The sequence below is a fragment of the Coturnix japonica genome, chromosome 11 (genome assembly GCF_054131305.1).
Source record: "Coturnix japonica strain WE chromosome 11, WE-NBRP24, whole genome shotgun sequence".
In the NCBI taxonomy this organism is placed as follows: domain Eukaryota; kingdom Metazoa; phylum Chordata; class Aves; order Galliformes; family Phasianidae; genus Coturnix; species Coturnix japonica.
The window spans coordinates 11,667,845-11,693,538 of NC_140673.1; the positions used below are offsets into that span (position 1 = coordinate 11,667,845).

At 48.8% G+C, this 25,694-nt stretch overlaps 2 protein-coding genes across 18 annotated transcripts; one reads left to right on the forward strand and one right to left on the reverse strand.

The window, feature by feature from the left end:
* Nucleotides 1-5,766: 5,766 nt before the first annotated feature.
* Nucleotides 5,767-12,537, reverse strand: LOC146759017 (uncharacterized). Of its 17 annotated transcripts, none has more exons than XR_014932686.1 (6): nt 10,136-10,295; nt 9,945-10,025; nt 8,522-8,648; nt 6,928-7,016; nt 6,601-6,718; nt 5,767-5,951 (listed from the first exon to the last, which is right to left on the reverse strand). XR_014932686.1 is itself a non-coding variant. In XM_085511197.1 (6 exons), coding segments are annotated over exons 1-5 (450 nt in total). In that variant the 5' UTR covers nt 10,276-10,295; the 3' UTR covers nt 5,767-5,890; nt 6,601-6,716. The 17 variants fall into 17 exon arrangements, 3 of the variants coding, with proteins under 3 accessions (XP_085367323.1, XP_085367322.1, XP_085367321.1); XR_014932683.1 differs by having other exon boundaries at nt 5,767-6,120; XR_014932687.1 differs by having other exon boundaries at nt 5,767-5,890; nt 8,507-8,648.
* Nucleotides 12,538-18,471: 5,934 nt separating this feature from the next.
* Nucleotides 18,472-25,359, forward strand: TNFSF4 (TNF superfamily member 4). The gene is made up of 3 exons (XM_015869535.3): nt 18,472-18,818; nt 22,509-22,551; nt 23,827-25,359. The coding sequence occupies exons 1-3, from the start codon at nt 18,603-18,605 to the stop codon at nt 24,180-24,182; spliced, it is 615 nt and encodes a 204-aa protein (XP_015725021.1). The 5' UTR covers nt 18,472-18,602; the 3' UTR covers nt 24,183-25,359.
* The last annotated feature ends 335 nt before the right edge of the window (nt 25,360-25,694 follow it).

Genomic DNA, 25,694 nt, shown 5'->3' on the forward strand with positions numbered 1-25,694 from the left:
AGTTGTTTTGAACCACAAAACATGAAAGATGAGCAGTGGCTGTCACAGGGATCTCTCACTAGTTGCTAAATAAGCAGTAAAATCGGGGTGCTGGGTAGTGTTTTTCCATCAGCCCAGTCCTTCTCTAATCCCTGTTTTAGGGTAGTTGTGTTCAAACGTTCCAGAAGCTGTCTGCTCTTAGGGAAAGAAGCAGCCTCTGTGCCTGTCAGTACAGCTAAGGGTTCAGACATCCCAGCAAGCAGCTTCTCCATCCCTGAGATGAGATAGCAAATTCAGTCTTAACTTTGCAGGGAGTTATTCAGGTCAGGCTGTATTAAAGGAGTGGACTCTGCATGTGGTGTTTCAGGTGCATTACTGTCTCCTCTGTCATCTCTGTGCTCTTCAGGTGCCAAACAGAATGGGCTTATGAAGGGATGTTAAGCATTCTCGTGTTAGAAGTCAATACACTGTGTTTTTAACCATACCTACGCACATATCTGCTGAAATATCATGTGAATCTTTGTTCTTGTTGTACCATCTGGACAGTGGAATTGGAAAGGCTTCCTCAAGGAGAAAATGGAAGAGGAAACTTCTGGATCCTCTCCAGTCTGCTTTTCCTTTGGAAAGTATTTGAAACAGAACTGTAATCTTCTCCCTTTCCCATGCAGTTTCCTTTGCTGTTGCACCTTTGAGAGCTGAGGAGGGTGTGTTTTTCTTGGTTACCTGCCTATAACTTCATTTCACGAACCATGTGACTGTGCTTATGTTAGATGAGAGCTGCAGCAGGGAGCTGTGCAGGTGGTTCTCCTGCATCCTCTTCGGGGATGTGCACTGGATTTAGGCATAGCAAGAGGCAGTGTCTGTACAGATGTCAGCAGCTCCCGTCTTGATCCACTTCAGGATCATGGAGAAGCTGGGAAAGGCAACAGTGGAGAACTAAGTATGGCCTGGCAGATTGAGAGCAGCTCTGCAATTGTAGGTTGTACTTATTGAGGTAGGGCAGTGTGGAGTTGAGCAAGAAGGCAGTGGGAGGGAGGAGAATGAAGGCTTGTTTTGGTCCCCTACTCTGTGCTGCCATTTTTGTGTATTTGAGGGCTCCATCTGAACTGGCTTGGTGTGCTTATCTTAAGTTTACCCCAGTGACTTTTACATTATAGATCTTAAAAGCAACGCTGATCCTATATAGCTGTATATGGCGAGGTCTAGCTACCCAAAGAGCTACCCTAGCTACAGGCTCTGGAGTGTGGGAGGGGGATTTCCCACATAATTGTTGTTTCTGGTTTAAAATGAAAGCATTGAGTTTGTTTGCTAGAAACTTTGTGGCAGCTGTGAGGATTTCAGGTCTGAAGGGAGCAGGGAGCTTCTGAGAGCATCACAAGTGAGTTCCAAAACATTGTGAGACATGGCAGAAGTTCTCTCTTTTGTTTGTATGTGCTAGAAGAAGCTCTGCAGACAGAGCCTCTTGTTCTGAAGAGCTGAGTCATCAGTTCCGTGATATAGAAAGCAGGTTAACTGGGACACCTGCTGCACAAAAAAAGCTTAAATAAGGAAATTGTCAGCCCTGTTTCATAGGTTGGGAGGCTCATGTCCCTCCAAGGAGGCTGAGGTCCTAATCAGATCATGTTTCCTTTTCTTCCTAGCTCATAACAGGCTGAAGTAGAATTTTAACTGGATGAATCAAACTGTATGTGTAATCTTTTCACTGAGAAGTGCTTTATGCAAGTGAAGCTCTATTTTTTTTATTAACTTATTGGCAGGAAATGAATTTATGTCTCTAGATAGCATCTGGCTGGTGGGATTTTCATACTCATAGACTCTTTGGAGCCTGAGGATGCTCAAGTGAAGCACCAGAGGCCTGTATTTGTTTATTCTGTCTGAGGGCCGTGTGAGTTAAAAGGGTTTTGTGTTTGAGTCAAGCTGTCCCTGGGTCTCCTGTTGAAGTGCTGGCCTTCCTGTAACAGTGGGGATACAGTATGTTGAAAGATGCTGCCCTTCCCTTTGCTGCTGGCTGGCCAGGAAGATGCTTGAGGGCTCACCTGGCCACCTCTGGACTGGTGTCTGAGTGGTGCTGCAGGGCTCATGGCTAAAGAGGACGGGCATCAGCTCAATGACTGCCTTGACTGCTGTGTGTTATAAAAGGGCTAACTATTATTAAAGCATTGTTTCCATTTGAATTTCTGAAACCAGCTTCCTGTTGGAGGGGTTTTCTATGTCTTTGTTGCATTTAAAAGTGCCCGGAATCAGATATCTGTTTCTGTGCAATGACACGCCGCTTCTGAAACTCCCATTTGATAAGCGGAAAGACAAGGGGAGCCAGGCCACCTTTGCATACAAAGGAGGGCCACTGGTTGTGCCATGGAGCAACCCACGACCTTTTAAAGCGCTATGATGACCTTCAGCTCTTGTTCTAGAGTGCTGTGGCCACGTTTCCTATCCAAGTACCAGCTGTCACCCCTTTTCCTCATTCTTCCCTGTGCCTCCTGCCACGTGCTATATGGTAAGGTGCTGTTACATCCTACATGGTGGCTTGGCCCTGGCTAAGGAGTCTTCCTAGCACCTTGCAGTGTTGTCACCCTGCTGCAGCTGATGTAGGTAAGCCTGCTTGAAGGCTTTCTATTTGTCTGCTGGACAATAGCAGTCTCCCAGGGCAGTTCTGTCTGTCTGAGGAGCGGATCTTCCAGGCAGGGTTTGGCAGAGCCAGCAGGGGGGAGGTGTTGCTGTGAACTAAGGACTTGTTTATCAGATATTTGTGCTTTGTTATTAAACTGTGTGAAATGCTGATGGCAGCAGATAATCTCGCGTGTTGCTGTTGGGAAAAGCAGCATTTCAGATGTTTTCCACTGAAACTTTCATTTCTTATTAGAAATGCTATTTTCCCACCAGAAAGAAATCACAAGGCAGATCAACCTGCTTTTTAGTTACCTCTGCCCTCACTTTCTCCAAAATATTCACCAGAAGATTGTTTCGAGTTGTCATATTTGTTTGTTTTTCAAGCCTGGTAGCAGATTAAGTTTTGGTTTCAGACTAATGCTCACCCACCAGCTTTCTCCCCACCCTCATCCACTCGTGACTTACAGGGTTGTTGTTTAGATAACAATGTTGTTGTGGGTTTTAGTGGGCTTCCATAGAATCACAGAATGGCTTGGCTTGGAAGGGACCTTAATGCTCTCACAGTTCCAGCCCCCTGCCCTGAGCTGACTGCCCCCACCACCAGATCAGGCTGCCCAACCTGGCCTTGGGCACCTCCAGCTCCTCTGGGCTGCTTCTGCCAGCACCTCACCTCTCGTTTTCTTTTGTGTTGCAGCTCTGTGCTTCCCTCCTGTGGCTGTGTCTCCTCGGCTACCGCTCAGTAGCTGGCCCTGTTCCTGCTCTACAGCACTGCAGTGCTGCATGGAGCAGCCTGTGCTCCATGCCTTGCTGAGACATGGCTCCCTTCCTTGGCCCACACTGGATGGGCTGAGCAGCTGTGTTATCCCTTTGCTTCGCATTGCTCGGTTTCACTCCCACATGCTGCAAAGGCAGCACTGCTGATGCACTCAAGGAGAGCTCATGCTGCACCCGAGTGCAGGCACCTTGTTTCCAAAACAGCTGCTGTGGTCCTGCTGTCTTCAGCATCCTTGTTCCCAAAGGAAAATGGCACGGCAGTGGCAGAAGGGATTGAATGAGTGGGTGAGAACACTGCATTCCCTTCCCACTGTGTGCAGTGCTGCAGGTTCCTCATACTGTGTTCCTGGAGCCGCCAATAAAAACACAGCCTAAGGAGCTACATGTATGGGCTGTGGGTTTTGAAACAGAGCTCAGTTAAGTCACGGCATGGCAGATATTGGGCTGGATGTGGCAGTGCGTGGGAAGCTGCCACTCACCATGGGCACTGCTGGCCAGGCTGAGGACATGCCCACGTCTCCCTCCAGCCATGTGCTGCACCCTCTGCCTTGCGTTTTACTGCTGGTTTCAGTGGGTCTAGTCCCTCTTACCCCACTTGAGCAAGATGGGGACAGTTTGCATTATTTGAGTCTTCAGGCCACCTGCACACGGCTGGGAGGAACAGAAGAGGAAAAGACAAACACTTTTCACAGAATCACAGAATGACCCGGGTTGGAAGGGACCTCAAGGATCATGTAGTTCCAACCCCCCTGCCTAGCAGGGCCACCAAACATATGCCTTTACTAGATCAGGTTGCCCAGGGCCCCGTCCAACCTGGTCAACCTGGTTTTGTGTGAGAGTGAGTGCTGCCTCTCACCCTCACTCTGCCACCTACTCCCACACTCATCACTCACCCTTCCCCTCCTCGCATTCCCCCCCCACTCCTGCCCCCTCAGCCCCCCTGTCCTCCCACTCAACCCCCCCCCCCCATTCCTCCCCCTTTCCTCCCCAATCCCCCCCTCCTCCTCTCCCCCTTCTAATCGCCCTCCAGTCCTCCCCACTCACACTCATACTCTCCACACTCACAATATCCAAGTCTCCCACTCACACCACACTCAAACTCACATTCAGACTCATACTCAGAATATCCCAGTCTCCCACTCACTCCACGCTCACACTCACTCAGAATTTCCCAGTCTCATATTCACACTCATACTCACTTAGAATTTCCCAGTCTCCCACTCACATTCACACTCACACTCATACACTCATACACTCACACTCACACTCATACTCACTTAGAATTTCCCAGTCTCACACTCACACTCACATTCATACTCAGAATTTCCCACTCACACTCATACTCACACTCATACTCGCTTAGAATTTCCCAGTCTCACACTCACATTCACACTCACACGCACACTCATACTCACACTCCTACACTCATACTCACACTCACTCAGAATTTCCCAGTCTCCCACTCACACTCATACTCACACTCATACTCACACTCACTTAGAATTTCCCAGTCTCCCACTCATATTCACTCAGAATTTCCCAGTCTCCCACTCACTCCACACTCATTCTCAAAGTCACTCTCAGTATATCCCAGTGTCCCACTCACACTCATACTCACAATATCCGTCTCCCACTCACCCCACATTCACACTCCTTCTCTAACTCACACTCACTCTCAGAATATCACAGTCTCCCACTCACTCCACACTCACACTATCCCAGTCTCCCACTCACACTCAATCTCACACTCACTCTCCCAGTATCCCATTCTCCCACTCAGTGCACACTCACACTATCCCAGTCTCCCACTCACTCCACACTCTCACTCGCACTCAAACTCCCACTCACAGTATCCCAGTCTCCCACTCACTCTCCATGCTCACACTCAATCTCACACTCCTCCTTCTCCCCTGCTTTCTGTCTCCCTGTGCCCTGCATGGCAGCCCAGGCTCCACTGTCCTGCAGGAACTGCACCCCGGGCACCAGCACCTCACTGGGACATCAAAGCAGCTGAGGTAGCACCCGATGCAAATGAGCAATACCTCAGAGCTGGTGCTTAACCACAGCCGTGCTTCTGTGTGTGCTGTGGAATAGCACCACGTTTCCCTTTTCTGAAGCTCCCCATGTTGGCTCCCGCATTGCTCTGCAGGGCTGGATTCAGGCTCAGCTTTGGCTATACTGGCCCAGTTTGCAGGGCCCTCCAGTTCAGCCCTGTGATGGGCTGAGAGCTGCAGAGAGCCACAGGCAGAGCATGGCTGCAGGGCTGCCTCTGCTGGCGTTACAGCTCAGGTGGGCACCTGGCAGCCCCACATCTCTGCCCATCCCAGTCTCAGAGATAAACTCTTAACACCACTTGTGATCCTACTCAATAGGGGTAAATAAAAAACACGCAAAAGCACAGACTTTATTCATAGATCCTGCAGCCACTGGAGACTGCATGCTCTCCTTTTATTGCTTGTTTTTGTTTTATTAAGCCTGGGCAAAGCTCCAGCTCATGGAATGGTTTCGGCTCTTTGCTGGCTCATTGCTTGATGATTTCCAACAATGAGAAATGCAGAAGAAAAAGAACAGTGGATCTCCAGCAGAGCCTGCACATAACAGTGTTCTCTCAGCACAACCATCCAGTCCCTCTGCAAACATTGCCTCAGCCTCACGCTGCCCTCGGCTAAAATTGAGGACCAGGCTGACCTCTCATCAGGGCACGGTGGGAGCATTTCCTGCCATGTCTGAGGCACAGAGCTGTGGCTGCATTCAATACTGAAAGCAGGGAGGGAAGAAGCACAAAGGATCCCTTTCAGATAGCAGAGCACAGACGCACATCTGGGCACGGTCACAGTGCCACCTGCCTTGCACTGCTGAAGCAGGTGCATGCTGTATTCTGGCTCATTTACAGTCTGGAGTATTGAAGCTGTGACTTGGGGCTACTGCATCCCCATGTGCTGCCCCAGTCCCTGCAGAAATCCCCCCAAGCCTCCCCCTGGCTCCATGGTGGCCACGTGGGGCGTGGAGGCAGCAGCTAAGGCTGCTGCCATGGTGCACTCCATCAGGGGAATTCCTCTGCAGTTTAGCCACATCTTCACCCTGTCCCCATCTGTGGTTTTTCTGCTCATTTCAGACATGAGCTTTCTATTTTTGAAGTACCTCATCTCAAGTCCAATTCTCTCCTGGGATCACTAGCCTGAAGCTCATCGCTTCACATCCCTGCTGTACCCTACACCTACCTGGCTCAGGGCTTACCCATGGAGCAGGTCTGGGGTCTTGCTGGTCCCAAGAGCTCTGCTTTCTCATTAGCTGGTCCCAGCGAGGAGTTGGTGGTATCTGGGTAAAGGAGATCTCTATCTTCACGTATGCCTTCCTGTAGAATTTATGGGAGCTCTTTGTTTCAGACGCATCTCTGTGATTCAGAGCATCACAGGGCAGAGACCCAAGGCAGCAGCCCCCCAGCCAAGGACACAGCCAGCATCCAGCCATATGCAGGGTGGGAAACACCCCCCCAAAGGCTGATGAAGACATGATGTGGCTGTTGGCCAGATGACAGGGGAAGGTCACCTTTCCCATACTCACAGCTGTTGGGATCACAGGCACGGAGCTGGCAGCAATGGCAGGGCTGGGATATCAAGAGCAGGGTGGCATACCCTAATGCTGGCACAGACCTGTAAAAAAGACAGGTTAGTGGTGAGAACAGCTTGAACCCACAACACCATCTCATTCCCCCATGCTGCGCATTACAGATACTGTGCTTGCGGATTTCCATTTAAAAGATAAGAATAAAACAGGTTAATAGCTCCTTTTCCCAAAGACAGCTGCACAGAGGAGATGTGCTTTGCAGCGGGGCAGTAGAATCTTGGTGAAGGGCTAAGGAAAGAAACTCACACGCAAGCCTGACAAGGAGCAATATTGCAACACAGCAACGTGGCATGGTCTGGAGTGCCAGCTCCATGCAAACTGTTACAGTTTATACGGGAACACAGTAGTGCTTTCAGGAACGAGGGCTTTGAGGGAAGGAGCTGTTAACCTCAGCTGCACCTCGGCTGCCCTCTGTGAGGAGGGCTGGAGCTGATCTTGTCAGGCTGATGCATAACAGAGCCATCACTGTCCCATTGCTGCTGCTCCCCGTGGTCATTTCCTGTACTTTATCCTCTCTTGGACCTTACATGCAGTAAATGAGAGTGCTGGTCACAGAGAAAGTCAAGATCCAGTAACTCAAGGGAATTCATAATGCAAGAACCCACAGGAAACCCAAGGCAAACAAACTCCTTTCTCTTGGAGTCAGTACCAACTGGCGCATGTGACTCGGTGCTGAGTAACCACAAGGGTAAGCACCAGAAAGCAACACTGCTCTCCTGGGAGCTTACACGATTCCTTACTGCAGCCATCTGCAGGTACAAAAGGTACCTCCAGCAGCTTCCACATGCCTGTAAGTCTGAAATCCAACCTCATCACTTCACTGCCTGCCATGTGGCCAGATTGCATCTCTGAATCAGAATCCAGCTGAGGATGGGACCCTGATCTCGAGCAGCCTAGGGCTAGATTTGAGACTGGAAGAAGATGCAGGCAGCTCACCCTCCTTGGCCAGGGCTCCACAAAGGTGAGATGTGGTTAGGAATGACAAAACTTGCTTAAACTGCACATTCGCTGGATAAAATGATGGCTGGAGGAGTAGTGCCAAGAGGTGCCACAGCTCTCGAGATGCTGGGGGAGTTTTGGCACCTAAGTTCAGCTCTGAGCCATGGACTCAGGCCGCTGGTTGGCCACGCAACTGCCTGCAGACACACACCGCACTTGAACGTTTCCAGCCAACACCGGCGCTTCTGTTCCTTCCAACCTATATTCTGCACAAGTCATAGTGGTATTGATGATATCACTGGCTGGAGAGACATGACTGCACTACGCAGATGACTCCACTGCATTATCAGCTGAAATTCTCTGGGATTTTTTAAAACATTTTTCAACCACCGATTAATTTTTCTTCCCCCCCTCCCCCCAATAAAATCTCTGGTTTTTCAGCTTAAGGGCAGTAAAAAAACCCACAACACAAATGTATCAAATACTGGGAAGTAAAGCTGATCGAGAGGGAGCTCTTCTGACTCTCCTGCTGACCTGATGCATTGCCTTGGGGACAATGGGTTTAAGATGTACCTACTCACTCCAGTGTTACCATAGGAAAGGAACACCTGCCAAGCAGCGCTGGTGCATCACGACGGCCAGACAAGCGTGGGTGCCCCATAAAAACACAGGCTTTACTTTCCAGTAGCAACCAACATCTCCACACTCCACCATGCCACCTAGGGGAACAACAGCTGGGAGGTGACCCTTGCACCATGCTGTCTCTGCACCAGCCTGCCGGGCACACAGGTTCATAATGGGTTCATAAATACCACACTACACAGGGATGTAGTGAAAGAGCAGACTCAAGTGTGACCAGACTTTCCATCACTCCCATCTTCAAATCGGGGCCAGAAGAAACGCCACATCAACCAGAGCCCATGGTTCATCAGAGCTGAGAAAGCCCCACTTGCACTACGGCTGCCTCCTTGCTTGCCTGCCGCCTGCCTTCGGTTGACCTAGTTGAGTCATGGGGAGACAGCAAGCGAGACATCCTGCACTGTGGTTGTCACTGGCACTGCCCCAAGGGGAAAATGTGCCTGTCCCAGAAGGATGCTCCTGCCCCGAGTAGGTGAGGGAGCCAGGGCAAGGGGAGGGCTGGCACCTGGCCATGCCCACGAAGGGGCAGCCAGGTCTCCCTCCTGAGGCTGCAGTCTGAAGGAAGAAGCTGTTTTTTCTTCCTCTGGCCAGTGCAAGGAGCAGTGATGATGGCTCCACTGGGCAGCATTTGGAGATGGTGCAGCTGTAGGCAAGAGCTGGGGAGGTGAGAAAGCAGCCTGGCTATGGGCAAACCCCGCAGGGGCATTGCTGAGTGCTAGACCCAGGTCAGAGTTAAGGCACATGCAAATGCTTTTCTTCCTCAAACCTCAAAAGGAAACGTGTCCACGTGCTGAGCTGCAGGCACCCCAGGTTGCTCAAAGTAAAGCATCTCTGTGGGATTCTGACTCCACATGCTTATTGGCCTGGCACAGTGGGCATGAACCAACTCCTAGTTCCTGGCTGGGATAGCACCCCTGCCAGGCAGCCCACCCACAGCAGACACAGGCCAGCAGGGTTCTGCATCACCTTGTTGTACATAGCTTTGTTTTTGCACTGACCCAACCACATCCCAGCTCGTGGCTGTGGCAGCTGTTAATACAAGAACAGTGGCTGTGGCCACAACAGCTCCTTCCCTGCCCTGGGCAGCAGCAAAGAACAGAAGGAAATGCTATGAAAGAAGATGATGTGGGCTCTTCTCCTCTTCCAGCCTAAGTGGGAGAGTTTGTGTTGGCAAAGAAAAGTCATCTCGGGGGACTGAACTCTTCCCTGTTGCCATCTGAGTAATACATTGCAAAAGCGACTAAAATTAGAACTGTAAAAGAATGCCTAAAAATAGCACTTATACTTAAAAAAAGCACAGAATCCCTGAACACCGGACAACAAGGGGGTAATTTACCAAGAAAAACTTGCCACAAAATGCCAGAGTTATAACTCACCATTCCTGTGACCTCCTAGTGAAAATATTCAACAGTCTTCCCATCCAGTACCGGCACAGGAGCCCATCCTGAAGGCTGCAGCTATTGCAAAGAAATAGAAAAATCAGCATTCTCAGTACATTGCTCAGTGTACGGTCCAGAAGCAGAGGACAGGAAAGGACAGGATCTGCTGGGATCAGACTCTGACACACCGCCATGGCCCCTGTGTCTGCCCCAAGGAGCGCAGCGCTCTCTTGTCTGTCCAGAAAACACAAGGCGTGATTACCCAAAGGCACACAGACTTGTTAGGGGATTCCAAGAAGAGCCTTGGGGATTGTGCAGGGCTTAACATGGAATGTCTGTGGGAAGAACAAAGAAGGGCGGAAAGGGAGGGACCAGTGCAGCCTGGGAAGGAACAAGCATAGAAAAAACAGGGAAAAGGGATGAAAAGGGCACCAGGTTGCTGCTCTGGCTGTGCCAGGTCTTCTGACTGAGCTCTCTTTATAGCTGTCTCCTTGGAGAGGGGCTCTGTTCCATGCATAGAGCACGTAAGGAAGTGGAAGCAGCAGCACATGGAGGGAGCCTTGAGCCCCAGCAGCTGGAGGAACTGGGGTGCAGCATGCACAATGGTGTGTGCAAGTGCTGCACACAGCAAGCCAGGCCGGCTTCAGACTGCAGTAAGTGGTGCAGGAGCCAGGGGATAGGAATACACAGACTGTGTGTGTCACAGCAGCAGTTGGAGGAACCTATATTGAATAGATATTTTTTCTGCCTGTGGGCTTTCATGCTGATTTATCAGCAAGTAGAATAGAATGAGGCCATTTGTGAGTCATTGGGTATTGTGCACGTACTGAGCTGTGTGGCTGTGTACATATACATGAACTGCACATATACACATACTACATCTATACATGCTCATGCTATATGTGCACTCTCAGTCCCACTGCTAGAATGCCAGCGCTGCAGCACCATCATCTCTCTGGGGCTGCTGGATTTGGAAAACCCCAACACAAAGCAACCTCAGCACAGGCTTCCCCAGATGTACTCCTGTAAGCAAATACAGCTGACTGCCCCACTCCCTCCCAGCTGCCCCTGCAGCTCCCAGAACCTGCCCTGACACCCTGCTGTGTTCCTGTATCTTTACAACCCTCCCTTGAACCTAGCAGAGCTGTTTGTATTTTCCACTTAAGGACCTCTGAAAGTGGCAGCTAAGGAAGAAAACAAAGCATTCATCAAGAGCAAACACCCATGGCACACAGCTAGCAGCTCTTACCAGCTCATGCTTGAGTCTTGCAGCATCATACCCGTTACAGCTACCTACATGCCTGGGGGCTGGCAGGGTGACAGCCGTGAGGTGGGCTCCCAGAGCGAGGGCTAGGAGCCACGATGCCATCCCCTGCTAAAGCCTGTCGGAGCACGAGGGCTGCTGTGCGTAATACAGAGAAAACCTCAGGCCATGCTTACTCATTTGGGGCTCTAGCTGCTATCTTGCTGCCCTCCAAACACGCGGTGCAGAGGGGCTGCGTGCACTCATCTGGGGAGCCCCGTGCACACCAAAATGTATGGCCGTGCGATGGCCGTGGGCGCTTCTATCTGCCTGTTCTGCAAGAGGTGAATGGCAGCTGAGAAATACTGGTTGTAAGGTTCACATCGCACTGAGCGCGCGGTTTGCTTGAGATATGCTTTACAAAACGCAAATCTTGGGGGAAAGCTTGATGCTCTGACTTCATCTGTCTCAAAGGTGAAAGATCACACCTATGGGGATACTGTTCAGGTAAAAAAAAGCACCTGCCAACCATTCATTCAAGCTGCATCTAGGCAATTGGAGCTTTCACTAATAAAAGGAATGAAGAAGAAAAGAGAAAGCCACCAAGGAGCAGGTTGTGCTGCCCTGCTGAGGCTGAGCAAGGTTGGCGCCCACTCCCAGCACAGCCCTGCAGCAGCAGGACAGGCTGCACGCGGTGCTTCTCAGGGCAAGGAAAGGTCATTTAGTTCTAAAAGGTGGTAGTGGCTCAGAAAGCAGTGACTGCTGTCTGATGATGGTCAGTGGGAGCAAACAGAGGGCAGTCCCAAACAGTAATACAGGCACCAGACAGTTTATCAGATCTAATATAAATTGGGGGGAAATTATGAGCTAAGCTGACCAGATGGGGGGGGAAAAAAAAAAGTAGTAACTAAATGTTTGTGGATGGAAAAGTCAAGAGCTCTTTCAGAGGCGTTCATGAAGAAAACAGTTCTGGCAGATGTTTAATCTGATAGCTGCTAAAAAACGATAAAACAATACCCAGAATACAAGAAAGGGAATAGAGTTCATAACGTACGCGAGGAAGATGGGGTTATGCCATCAACATAATCCCATTGACACCAGGTCTTTAGTCCCTGAAGTCCTATGGTTAACGGATAATGATCGAGAGGCACATACAGTGGTACTACATGCATGCTGGTTAGAAAAGGCTGACTGACCCCAATGAAATACCTGTGAAAGGACACATGGACTCCTCTCTTGAAGCAGGAAGTAGCAGTACATGGGTGTTCTCAGCCATTTAGCAGCGACAGGAATACTTGTCCTCTGCTCCTCCAACTGCTTAGTGCAACTTTAGAGACCCACAGGAAGAATCAGGAGCTGCAGCTTTCAAGGGAAACGATTCTGGAAACAGAAAACTCCCATAAGAATAATAAGGGGAAGCAAACAGACTGATAAAGACTGAGTCAGAGAAGCAAAAGAAGCCACATCCTTAACCCGCCCTAAGACAGGGGTGCATATGGAGCACTATTGGCTGCACATCCCTCCCTGTGGCTTCCAACCCTGCAGGAAGCAAAGCTGGATGAGCCCAGCAGCTGTGCAAAAGAGCCTACTTTAATGGGAGCTTTATTGTTAATTATTATCAGCATCAATTGTTTCTCTTCTCTAAAAAGATGTCAAAAGAAAGATGTGCTTGACTTTTGTCTCCTGTTATTTTACAGTCTAACACTATGCTATGGGTGTGATTTCATGCTGAGGAACAGGAAGGAAAACTGGTATGACTAAGTTCACCCCAACCTTTCAGAGGTGCCAGAGCGAACACTCAGCTCCTGCCCACTCAGTTGAAGTCGTGGTGAGTGAAGTCCACTCAGAGGCAGTAGCAAAATCCACAGAGGCTCACTGGAAAGAGATAACGCTCCAGGCAAAGGTCACTGTCAGCACTGGGAAATCTCTGTGCAAAAACAAAACAAAACCAAAAACAATCAAACAAAACACATAAAGGCCTACAGCTGGCCTTAAAACCCCACAGCTCTGTTGCAACATGCCACTGCTCGTGGGGAGGGGACACTGACCTCCCCCAGCTCCAAGACTGCTCTGTGGCTCGCTGGGAGCTCAGCATTACAACATGTCCATTGCATGCTGCCATTAAACATATAGCACTGCTCCATATGCTGCCTGGCCTGTGCTGGGCACATCATAGTCCCTAAGGGTTGGGAAAACCCACTGGCCCAATTAGAAGCCTTAATCCTGCCCGGATTTTCTGTGCTTAGTGCAGAATTAGATCTCAGAATTAGGCTTGTGCAACCATCCTCTTGGAAAAAAACCTTCTCCTAGCCCGAGGATGGCAACAGCCCTTGTGATAGTACTGGGGAACAGTTACATGCAGCAGTAGAACTGCAGAGGTGCCATGGTGATGCCGCTCAGCCTGCTGCTCACTGAGATTCCAACACAGTGGTTGGAAGTGAGGTATTGGTGTCACTGTCCCTAGAGGCATTCAAGAACCATGGAGACACAGCACAGAGGGACAGGGATTAGTGGTTGAATGACTGGACTTGATGACCTTAGAGGTATTTTCCACTCTTAATGATTCTATGATTCCTATTGCCTTGGCTCTGAACCTTCTGCCTGCCTGTGATCAAACTTAAGCCATTGGAAGGTAGAAAGTAGAAAGCCTTGTCACCCTGTGAGGCTGGGTATGCTTTCCATGACCTCCCATAGAGATCCTGCCTCCACATGGATGCCCAGAATTTGATTCATGACTTTACAGCATTTTCACAATTTCCTTCTCTTCTATTCACTGCCAAAAAGCAATCTGACTCATACAACTTCCAGGCCCAATGCCTGTGTTAGCAGAAATTTCTGGAGCATTAGCAGCCAAAGAGCAGCTGTAAGCGAGGAGCATGAAAATACCAGATGGAAACAAAACCAGATGGTGAAAAATAGTTCACGTGGTTGCAAGACACTGAAGCAGGAGCACTCAAGATCCTGGAGCAAAATGCTTTAACCTTTATAAGTAAGACTGGCTCAGTTCAATTATCCCTGGAAGCATTAAAGGATACTGGATAGAGCACATGCTGAGCAGCAAGACCTAGATGAAAACGTTGCCTTTCCTACACTTCAGTTTTTCCCCCCTCCTTGTAATGCAATAATATGATGGAAAGAATAGCAATAATAGCAGAGCGGCACAATTCTAGGCTAGAACGAAGGAGAATAAACCCAAATGCAGCAGCTGTGGATGCAGAAACAAAGAAAAACTGCTTACCTTTGGAAGGCCTCAAGTACCTAGGGATCTCCAGCATGAGATGCCTTCACCTCCACCGCCAGACATTAAATGAGGTCTGGGAAGGGGTGGATCCTGGCTCCAGCCCTTCTGGTCACTCAGGTACATTGCATGCAGCTGAGCTCCCCTGGGTTGGCCCTGCCTTCCTTCCAGGTGCTCAATCACTGCTTCAAGCCATGACTTAGTATTTCTGCTACATTCCTACACAACTGCAAGGCTTCAATTGCTAATTCCTGTTCTGCTTCATCAAACTGCATGAGTCAAAATGCTTGAGGTAAAGGCAGCTGTCGGTGGAAAAGAAGGAACTGCGCACGGAAGGACAGCACCACACTGGGCACAAGTTGTACTGCCTGATGGCACCAATGACAGCAACAGCAGTGCTCTGCTAGTACTCTGCTCCAAGTGGATGCCAGCCTTTTACATTAGAGGCAAAGACCACGGGGAAGAGACAGAAAAAGCCTGAGGGACCTTGCCTCCAAAGGAGCATCAGTGTTGCCCAGCTCAGTGTCAACAGTGCCCAAAACAACTGGAGCTCCGAAACTGCAGAATTTAGGACAGGCCCTTCTGTTTTATCACCAAACCATCAATGATCACTCAACTCACTCTGCTTCGGTCCAGCAGTGATTTCATACATATCTTTCATCATCAGTGCTACCAAAAAAGAGTCAGACCTCATAGCAAAGACACCACAAATTCCCACAGCTACTTCCCTGCCCAAGAGTTTCTTGTCCTTCACAAGACAACATTAGCTTTTGTTCCTGGAAACCCACACTTGTTGCTTCTCATTTCCTTTTTCTTTCTATATGTTTATAAACAGTTCCATCAGATGTTCCGCAGTTCTTCTTCTGAGAAATTTGTCTGACCCATGTATCTCCCAGTTTCCTCCTCCTGGGGTTCTAAGTGTGCTTATCAGGAAATAGGAACTGAAATGGGGTCTGCCAGGCCTTGGGGAAGAGCCTCCATATGTGTGCAATGCTCCCAATGGGCCAGGAACTGTGGTTTATGGTGAGGATGCTCTTTGCCTCATCCCACAGGCTGGAGTACAGCAGCCTCATGGCATAGGGACACTGATGGGTAGCAGCCCCAAGACCTGGTACAGGGGTGACACTGCAGGATGGCCTCGCCCATGGCCAACCTGCCTTAGCCAAGGCTTAGCCATCAGCTCTGGCTGGAATGATTTTGCTGTTAGTACCAATGGGAAGCATTTCTTTGGAAAGTGACTGGGATGACAAAGAAACCGGAGGCCAGGAAGATTTCCTGTAGGAGTGCAAGCAGGAGCTCTCATAGCACATACTTGAAACCACCAACCCTGCATGCACTTGGGTTTCAATATGCAAGGCAGGCGGACAAGATGAAGGCGATTAAAACCGCGGAAGACAGTTTGTGCATCATTGTTCATGATGATACTGAATGAGCTGTCCTCTTTCCTGTTTCGGACACAATGCCAAATGCATTACTTGAAATGCAGCTTTCAATACTCAGTGCCTGCTGTGTTGTTAACCCAGGCTAAGCGACACTTGCACTGGGGAAGTACAGAAATGACAAAGCAATTTCAGAAACACATATGAACAACCTCCACCCACATTTTCAGGGCATATTCTTTTAGAAACAAAATCAGTGCGATATCCAAAGGAGACGAGTGAAACTGTGTCTGGATCAAAGCCATGTAACAAAATGTAAGCATTAGGGGATCACGCTGGTTTGGAATGTCTTAGCTCTGCAAGTCCAGTATTTCTGTAGAAACCAAGCAGCAACGGTGAAATAATTTCCTTCCTTGGAGGGCCAGGATGGGAGAGCAGAGGGCAGAGCAGCCCTGGGCTGCTGCACATGGCAGAGCTACTCTGGTACATGGCAGTGCCTGCTCTTCCAGGAAGGCAGATGCAGTGTAAAGATTTCTCTCTCTTTCAGTGATTCCCCATTGAAAAAGTGCCAGCCTCGCTGCCAGGCTATACCAGACCTGTGCAGATTGCCTCTGCAGCCACTTGCTGGTGGCTCTCGCTACAGGTAGGAGCACAGGCTTGGGACATGCCTGCCTCACAGTGCTCCTCCCTTGCTTCTGCCACGGAAACTGTGAGTAATGGGCATCTGCCCTGAGCCGTGCCTACAGCAGGCACCTCAGGACACAAGGAGGTGCAAATGCCTGCAGCCCACACAGACCCTCAGCAACCCAACCATTCCTAATGGGATCAGTAGAGTCTGGTCCCAGCTTCCCAGCCGGCACGGCCAGGTGCTGCAGGTGGCTGAAAATAGTGCCATGGGGAAGGATCCAGAGGTAGATTTTTTCCCCAATGGAAAGCTACTCTGAAGACACACTGAGATTAACAGACCTCTTCACTAAGCCTGTTCTGGATGGACACTGTGGCTGGAAACACAGAGCCTGTTTCCTGGGGACCTTTCATGGAAGCAGATAGTTGAGGTAGGATGTTGCAGACCTGCAGGGGCAAATAACCTCCCTCTCTGTGTCCCCACGGCCTCAGAGGCAGCATCACTTCCCCTCACCATGGCATCAGTCACATCTGGGACAAGGAAAGAGGGTTAGAGTTGTTCCTGGACCTCTCGGTGAGCTGGGGTTCAACGTGGGGCTTGAGCATGTCCCAGTGAGCTGGCAAAAGTGGGATAGGAATTCCCATGCACCCAAGAAGTAACAGAAAATTGTAAAGTTGAGCATTTTTCAGTAAGTTTCCATGACTTCTGTCTTGCTCTTGAGACAAGCACCAGAGTGTATTCCTGACTCCAACTACCAGCATTTGGCAGCTGAGGTTATTTCTCATGAACAAGCGTGCTGAGGAGCTGTGTGTCCTCACGGCAGTTTGCTCACTCAACTGCTGCTCTCCACCCTTTGTTCAATTCATATTTGTAAGAAATATCCTTGCTTAAATGGAAAAAAAAAAGCATATGAAGAAAAAAAAACCACTTATTCTTGCTTTCTCTGCAAGCAGAGTACATGTTTGTCCGGACACGTGCCTTGTGACAAGTTAAGAGAGAACATTTTGGGGAAGGGAAACTTCTGACAACTCATACCTGACAGACAGATGTACTATAGCACTCCCCATGGGCCCGATCCTCACTGGGAGAAGGTAGCACCTGACTTTAGTCACGATATGCTGATTTACAACAAAAAAATTCTGGCTGAAAAAGTGGCAGAAAGAGCAGTGGTGGGCAGCCTCCAGTGAGGCCTCGCATCTCGTCACCCAAAACATGCACAAGAGATGGCCCTTGCTGCAGGCAACTGACACGCACCAACTCCATACATCACATGCAAGTATCACGAGAAGACTAAGCAAGGGGGAAGTGTTGGGAGGGGAGACGGCAGAGGAACATGTAATGCAGACCCTTGGACACAGATAGGAAAAACTGGATTTGCATTTCAAGTTTTCAGTGTCCCAAAAGGCAGTGATCTTCCAGGAAGGAAGCATGGATGGCCCAGGGGTGTCCCTCCACTTGTAGGGGTGAGGTGCAGGTTTCAATGAGTGCAACAAGGGATGCTCCATGAGAAGTTCTCCATTTTCTCCCTCTTAAGTTTTGTGCAGCATCCCATGGCCTTAAAGCTAGAAGACAAAGGTGAAGAGAAATGAAAAGCACGTATTTTGTCTCCAGTTCTTTATGATTTCCATCTGTCCCATATTCCCTCCTCTAAGTTGCTTCTTTACAGAAAAGAGATTTCAGTGGCATCGTACTCTACAAACCAGGCAGGCAGCCAACTCTGTAAACCCCCATCCTGAGTCTGAACAGAAAGATGAGAGCTTTTACTGTCAAAAGGCTGCTCAGAGAGATAGGTGTCCATCCGACTCTTAGCTACCATTGGAAACATCACATATCAAGAGATCCACAGCTGAAACTATGAAAGACATAAACACATCTACATTCAAAGGCCCTTACTCAAAACTGAACTGGGATGCAACAAACCAGCCCCCACATTCACAAAAAAAAAAAAAAAAAAAAAAAAAAAAAGAATAAAGAAAAGAAAGAAAGAAAGAAAGAAGGAAGGGGAAATTCAGATTAGTCACAAAGAAGTTCCCCCGCCTGCCTCTCTGTGCACATAAAACCCCTCTCCTGAAGGCAGCGTGTTCATTTCATTTCTGCTCCTGGGACAGGAGCACCTACCTCATCTGCCTTGTGCTCCACAGGCCCTCCTGTCCCTGCTCTGCTGGCAGAGATGGAAGAACAGCCAGATACGGAATTGAGAAAGCACAACGATCAGAAGGACTGTGAAAAGGAACCTGCTGGTGTGATGAGTGACGATGAGTGGAAGGGCTGGCAAAAAGGCCAGGCTAAGAGGAACACGCTGTACCTCGTGTCTGCAGCCACTCAGTGGATATTACTGCTTGCCTGCTTGATTTACCTTGGTACAGATTCACTGCAACTTTGGACGGTAAGAGCTCATGTTCAACCTGTTGTCTGCTGGCCTGTAGAACTTTAGCATGGGATTTCGTAAGTAAAGACAAAGGTTTATCCCTATTCTAGCCATAAGGTTCTGATGCATTCCTAATAATTCTCACACCTTTCTTATACCTCTTGTCCTCAAAATAGTGCCCAAAGTCACCAAGTACAGGGCCAGGGGACAGGCTGTCAAGAGGTGGGATGGCTCCAAAAATGAACTGTGCAGGAGCATTCATAGAAGATGTCTGTCCCCACCACCTCAGCAGCTGCCAGTGGAGCTGACTTGCAGCAACTTGCGTATGCTCTTTTAATTAGTTGAGGTTGTCTGAGTGGATAGATGCTTTTTAATAAGAGCAAAATGGAGGAGAAGCACACTGGGCTTTGGGAACAGCTATCTGCATTTGCAGAGGATGGTACATGCCTGTGTGTGTATATATGTGAGAAATGGTGGATTGTCAACAAGTTTTCACTGCTATTTCAGTGCTGCTTATGCACCCCTCCCACATCTTTTCTCCAGGAGCAGTGATCACTTTGAAGTGTGTTGTTCTTCATGTTACCAGAGTTCATTCTGTCCTCTTACTTAGATACGACAGAGAAGCAAGCCAGGCATATGAGACTGCAAGGGAGAGATGGCCTGGTGCTCTAAGTGCTTTGCTGTGCAATGAAAAGCCTCATGCTCTGTGCAGATTTCACTGGCCTGTACCTCACAGCAGTTGTTACATTCTACAGTGATGTCACTGATAACTCCAAGAGATAACACATTTCATTCAGTTCAGTCTTCTACTTTTTGTTGTTGTTGTTTTGAGAGAAGCTGTATTTAAAGCCAATAGAGATGGGGAAGCTGTGGTGCTCTGCTTGATAGGTAGTGATAAGGGTGGAGAGGTTCAGGCACAGGTTGTGCAGAGAAGTGGAGGATGCCCCATCCCTGGAAATATTCAAAGTCAGGCTGGATGGGGCTCTGAGCACCTGACAGAGCTGTAGGTGTCCCTGTTCAGTGCAGGAGAGTGGAACTGGATGACCTTTAAATATTCCTTCCAACTCAAACCATTCTACGAGCCTATGGAACACAGAAACCTCTCTATGGTCCCACTCTGGTTGCAACTCCTCAACTCTCAGCAGCTCTCTGTTCTGTAAAAATGTAACCTCAAGTCTTCCACTGCCAGAGAAAGATGGCAGTGCTGCCTGTCAGCCTTACAAACCCTAGACAGAAGCTGATGAGGACGGGATATGCAGACCTGGAGTTTCCCTCCTCAATAGAAATGACTGAAACGGGGTGCTCAAGGAGAAGCAACCACGGCAGATGAAAAGCCAAGGCCCTGGGAGTCACCAGGAAGGACTAGTCCTGATTTAAACACTTGCTAAGTGCAGGCTCACAACCCATTCCCACTATTTTAAGCACCAAGTGCTCTGTTTGACAGGGTGTGCTGTGCAGGAGGGGTCTCGGGGGCTGTACCCTGGGGGGCTTTCATTGCATGAGTCCCCTTACGGGACTTTGTAGGGTAACCACGGACTCACCTTAAGAAAGCAGCAGTGCTAATCAGACCTGACTCTGGGGGCAGTTTAGGGAGACAGACTTTAGGGAGGAGTGAGGGCACAGTGCCATCCAGGTGACAAGCCCAGAGCCTGGCAGTGACCAAGAGGCTGTCCCTGCTCTTGGGAAGCTCCGCAGCAGGACAGTGCCATGCTAACTGTAATAGCCAGACAGTAGCTGTGCTTCTTCATAGCAAGATCATGTTTGATTACTTTCTATTGTCCTCACAAACCCCCAAATCCCACTGGGCTACTCAGTGAAACCAGTATAAATAACATTATGAAACATGTTCAAGAATGAGAGAATCTGCACCACAGGACATGCCTAACAAAAAAGTACAGCAAGCTGGTTTGTATCACTGTGTGGCTGGGAGAGAAAACCTCAGCTGCTACCTCCAAACGAGCCACTAACAATAGTGTATCTGCAACGCTCGTGACTTCCCATCTCTGCTGAAATTACCTCCTTCTGCCGAGCCAGCTGGGGAAGACCAAGGGCAGGCTGCTTGCAGGTATAGTCAGAGGGTGTGAAACCCCCTACTGATGAACACAGGCAGAATAAATGGCACTGGGAGATCAAAGGCTCCTTATGGCCTATTGCAAGATGGCTTTGCTTGAACAGAGCAAGAAAAGATGCAGGGGAAGTAATTTTACAGAGGTTTAATGTAGATGAGAAAGATATCCTGGTGTACAACTCACTTTCAGTGCACAGTCACCTAAAATATATTAGATTACTTGATAACGGTGAAGTCCTTCAAGACTTCACCAAAGATGTGCCGAAGATGTAAAGTGACAGTGGGGCTAATGTTCTTAGAATTGCCACAAGCTTGTCCCAGACACATTTTAACAGACCCCGTCCACTGACAGCCAGACGGGGCAGCTCGCAGTGGATGCTGCCTGGCCTCAGAAGCTCAGCAGTTCCGCACTTAGCTGTCTTGTTGGGAAACTACCTGGAAATTTCAGTCTCTTGAGTCAAAGGGTGAAATGCTCGTACATTTGGGCACTTAGAAACATAGTAAGTGTAGCCTCAAGCCACTGCAGTGATGGATAGGATCAGTAATGTTTCACTGGCGTCAGATAGCAATGACACAATAAATACTCGTCTTTGGTAGTTGAATCCAGCTTCACAAGCACAACATCAGCTGTAACAGCACTAGAGGGTGCCAGAGCAGACCTGCCAGCACCCTCTTCACACTCCAGCACATACAGCACAGCAGGCTGCCACTCCAAACACCTTCCCTGCCCGCTTTGCCTCTGCCAGGGTGCAGCACCAAACCCATGGGTTCAGTGAGGAGACTGCTGTTATTTCTGTAACAGATGGGGTAAAATATATAAAAGAGCTGGTCAGATGCATGTCAACACATTTTGGAAACCTATAGCATAGGCAGAGAAGAAAACACAGCAGCCAGCTTAATGTGTCACTCTTCAATCAGTCAAGATACTGAAGAATTGTGGTTGTGAAAACACTGCAGATTTGGGCCTCCTGTGGTTAAGACGAGAGATGTGTTTGAGATGCTAAGTTCAGATTTTAAAAAATCTAATGCAGAAGCTCGGTGTTTCGCATATCTGATCACGAAAATACCCACTTCTCTATTTGCATTCACTTTTTCTGTTATACTCGTAACATGTAAACCAATTTTAAACATGTCATAATGCACTTCGAAGGGAGCCACTGAGAGCACTGAATCCTGTGACAGCCTGACCCAGAGAATGCACCGAGAGCACTTGCTCCGAGCCTACAGAGCCAGAGTCACCTTTTGGTGCCCCGCAGCACAAGGGTGACAGACAGGGCACATCCAGCTCTGCAGAAAGGCATCCTCAGCTGCCAGCTGCACTCGAGCAGCCATGCAGAGAGGCTCTGCACCCCAAGGTCCTTCCTTGCTGCTTGATCTGCCTTGGTCACGCTCACCAGGATGCTTTTCCAAGCAGGACCACATGCCCCTGCTGTGTTCAGCTGCGGGCTGAAGGTTGGACTGGCTGGGAAGTACTCTGAAGTCTTACTTTATAATAATAACAATGCTAGTAAGATCAAGCGAGGCGAATAGCTGGCTGGCAGCAGTCCTGTTCCCAGCAGGAAAATGAAAGCGAAACCAGCAGAATCAATGGGACCCAGGTGCATTAAAGTGACTTTTTTTTTCTCTTCTTATTTTTTCAGCCTCCCAGTGACAAAGTCAAGTGGACCTACATCCGGTACACAGGTAGGTGGGCAGCTGGGCAGGGGTCTCCTGGTGCTCTGAGGCACTTGTCCCACTTCCCAGACTGGTCCCAGTGGTGCCTGGGGGCTCTGGTAACCCAGTGCCTGGTGTTGTGGTCTTGGTGAAGGACAAGGCCAGGAGAGCAGTGGGAAGAGGAACAGTGCCACGATGCACAAAACCAACCAACGATGAGGAAACTGGAGCAGCGTTATGCTGTCCATGCTTAGATACTAGAACAAGCATTCACTCCGTTAAAGAACAAAACGTGTGTTTTTGAAAATTTACTGTGTACACACAGTACCCTCTTGGGGTGTTTCTGAAAGAAGTATATGATTTCCTGATTCATGAAAAATGCAAATGATTTCCTGGAGAAGAGCGAGCACACACGTGGTGGCACAAACAACCGCATACGGTGCATGCTCTGCCCCATGCCACAGCTCAGCAACAGGAGCAGCTACTAACATTTTCAAACCACCATTAAAACACTGTTTGTGCATTTGGTGAATATGACAAGGGTGGCAGACAGTCTAATCTAATAGGGAGCTGTGCTTCTAGAGAAAAAGCTTGGGAAGTCTGCCCACTGCAGAGCAGGGCTGTGTTGTGCAGATGGAGACCTGATGATGATGATTTCTCATCAGCCTCTCCAGCGTGGTGTGTGGCACAGCAGAACATTTCCAGCACAGCTCTGGGAACTCACACTGCTCATTCCCAGAGAAAACCTTTCATGCTAACGTTTTAATTTCTCCGGATTCTGCCCCATAACCATCTATTCCTTCTGTTACTGTCTACACTGCTCTTTCATCCTGCTTTCTTCATGCACAAAGGCAGGGATTTTTCTTACCCACATCTCCAGAGGAAGCTCTTTTCTCCTTCCTTCCTTCTTGGATAACTTTTCCCTCCTCTTATATAATGCTTTGATTTCCTGTTCTTTTGAGAAATCCACACTTCCTAAACTCATAGGAATGCTTTACTTCCATGTCTTAATTAATAAAGTAAATAAATAGCATATAAACAGAAACCTGGGGAAGGTATCCACACCAACTGGAGCTGCAGTCCAAGAGGTGCAGCATGCTCAGGAATGGGAACCTGAAAACTTTCACTGCCCATCATGTACGTCTTGCACAGATGATAACCTAGCTCCAGTCTGCCCCATTCTCTAGTTCAGCCTCTTCCTTTCCTATGTTTTTCCACCCTACCTGCAGGTAGTCTGTACAAAACTGTCTGCTATCAAGAAGATATTTGTCTTAATGGGATCATCTTTTCTCTCTTTTGTTCCAGGTCAAAGCATTGCAGGAGTGGCCATGAATCTTAGTGCTGAATTTACCTCCATTCCTGTTGTAAATGGCTCCATAGTGATCCCCTGCGATGGCCTCTACGTGGTGTCCCTGAAGGGTGTTTTTTCTCCTGACCTGGAGAAGGGCTCACTGAAGCTGATGATGCAGAATACAGAAAACAAGAATGCCCCCCCGCTCTGGGAGCGAGATGTCCAGAACAGCAGCAATGCAGTAGATCTCATCACGATGCTCTATTTGTTTGCTGAAAACAACATCATTCTGTCGACCAGCTCCAATGCCACAATCCAGCGTTTGACGTTTAGCCTTGTTCTACTAAATCCCATCTTTTGCATCCCGTAGAAGACAATGTATGAAATGTAACACATAAAGTACAGCTTTTCCTACTGATCCATTTGAATGTAGGAGGCTTGTTCCCCAAGTTGTACTTGTACAGGCAGACTTCCTCTTGGGGCTGTGGAAAGCCTCAGCTGGAGTGCAGACAAATCACTATGCAAACAGGTTTATATAGTGCATACATCTCTTTGGAGCTCTATGCAGCTAGGATGGATCCTTCCAACACTCAACAAAGGGGTGTGTGAAGCCATTGAGGACAACAGAGATGAAAGCCAAAGAAATGTATCCAAGCTTCATTCATATTCAGAGAAACCCCGGGTGTCTCTAGTCACTTGGCAGTATCTATATGTAATACAAATGTGCTGTATATTTGCTAAAATAAAGTGCTAAATCAGGAAGATATGCCAGGAAGATAATGCCTTTGCAGAGAACCGGGTAAATGCTCTCTGGCAAATAAAGACCATAAAGGGAAGGTGGGCTTCCAAAAGGAGCTAATAGGACCACGCTGGACTGCAGGGACAAAGGTCCTGTAGCTACCTTGGGATCTGTAGGAGCAGCTATGAGGGAGGAGGCTCTCAGGCCATCCCAGCTGTCTGCAGAATATTGATCCTGAGCCATATTTCGGGTGGGATGCTTGCATCTTGATGCCAGGTCTCAGAGGTGTTAAGCTGAAGGAGAATCTCCCTCAAGAACATATGCAGAGAATGGTTCAACCCAAAAGTGATCCAGGCACATGAAATTTGGAAAGAAGCATGAAGGCCCTCCACTTGGTAACTTCTCTCTGATGGACCAAGTGGAACCTGAAGGTCTGAACATCTCCTCAGGGATGACTGTATAGGTCCGAAGGGCCTTGCTACGAAAGCATGCACAACAAAGAGATTCACAACCCAACTTCCATGACACATCTGTGCACCCATATATACCCTGCCTGGCTTCTGCCAGAATCCAGAGACAGACTGTTCCTGGCCACTGTGGGCCAGGAGCCCATATTACAGACAGCAGCTACCAAGGACAACATTGTGCCCTGAGCACAGCTGGCAGCTGTGGCATTTCTGGTTGAACTAGGGCAGATTTTAAGGACAAATTGACCATCTGGCTTCCAGTGAACTCCAGCAACATCTCGGCATCTCCTTGCTGACTGTATGCTCCAAAGTCTATTATTAAAGGTATTTATATATTTATACTATAGGCATGAGAATGTTATTTCTTAGAAGTGTCCAAAGGGAAGGGTTGCAACTTCAGGTTGTCAGCACTAAGCTCCACTTGCAGATTCTCCCCATGCCACGGCCCTTTCCTGCTCTGCTTGGCTCTTCAGCAACCACCACTGCAGACACAGGTATCAAAGGCAGCTTCAGAAATCCTCTAGACTTTGGTGAGCTTTTCCATGTACATTACACTTGCTGGCACATTTTACACACACAGCTCCTCAGCTCTGGAGGAAATCTCCATGGCTGAAGCAATGACTCCACTGAGTGCTGAGAGGCAGCTTTTTCCATCAGGCCTGAGCTGCAGGCTGGC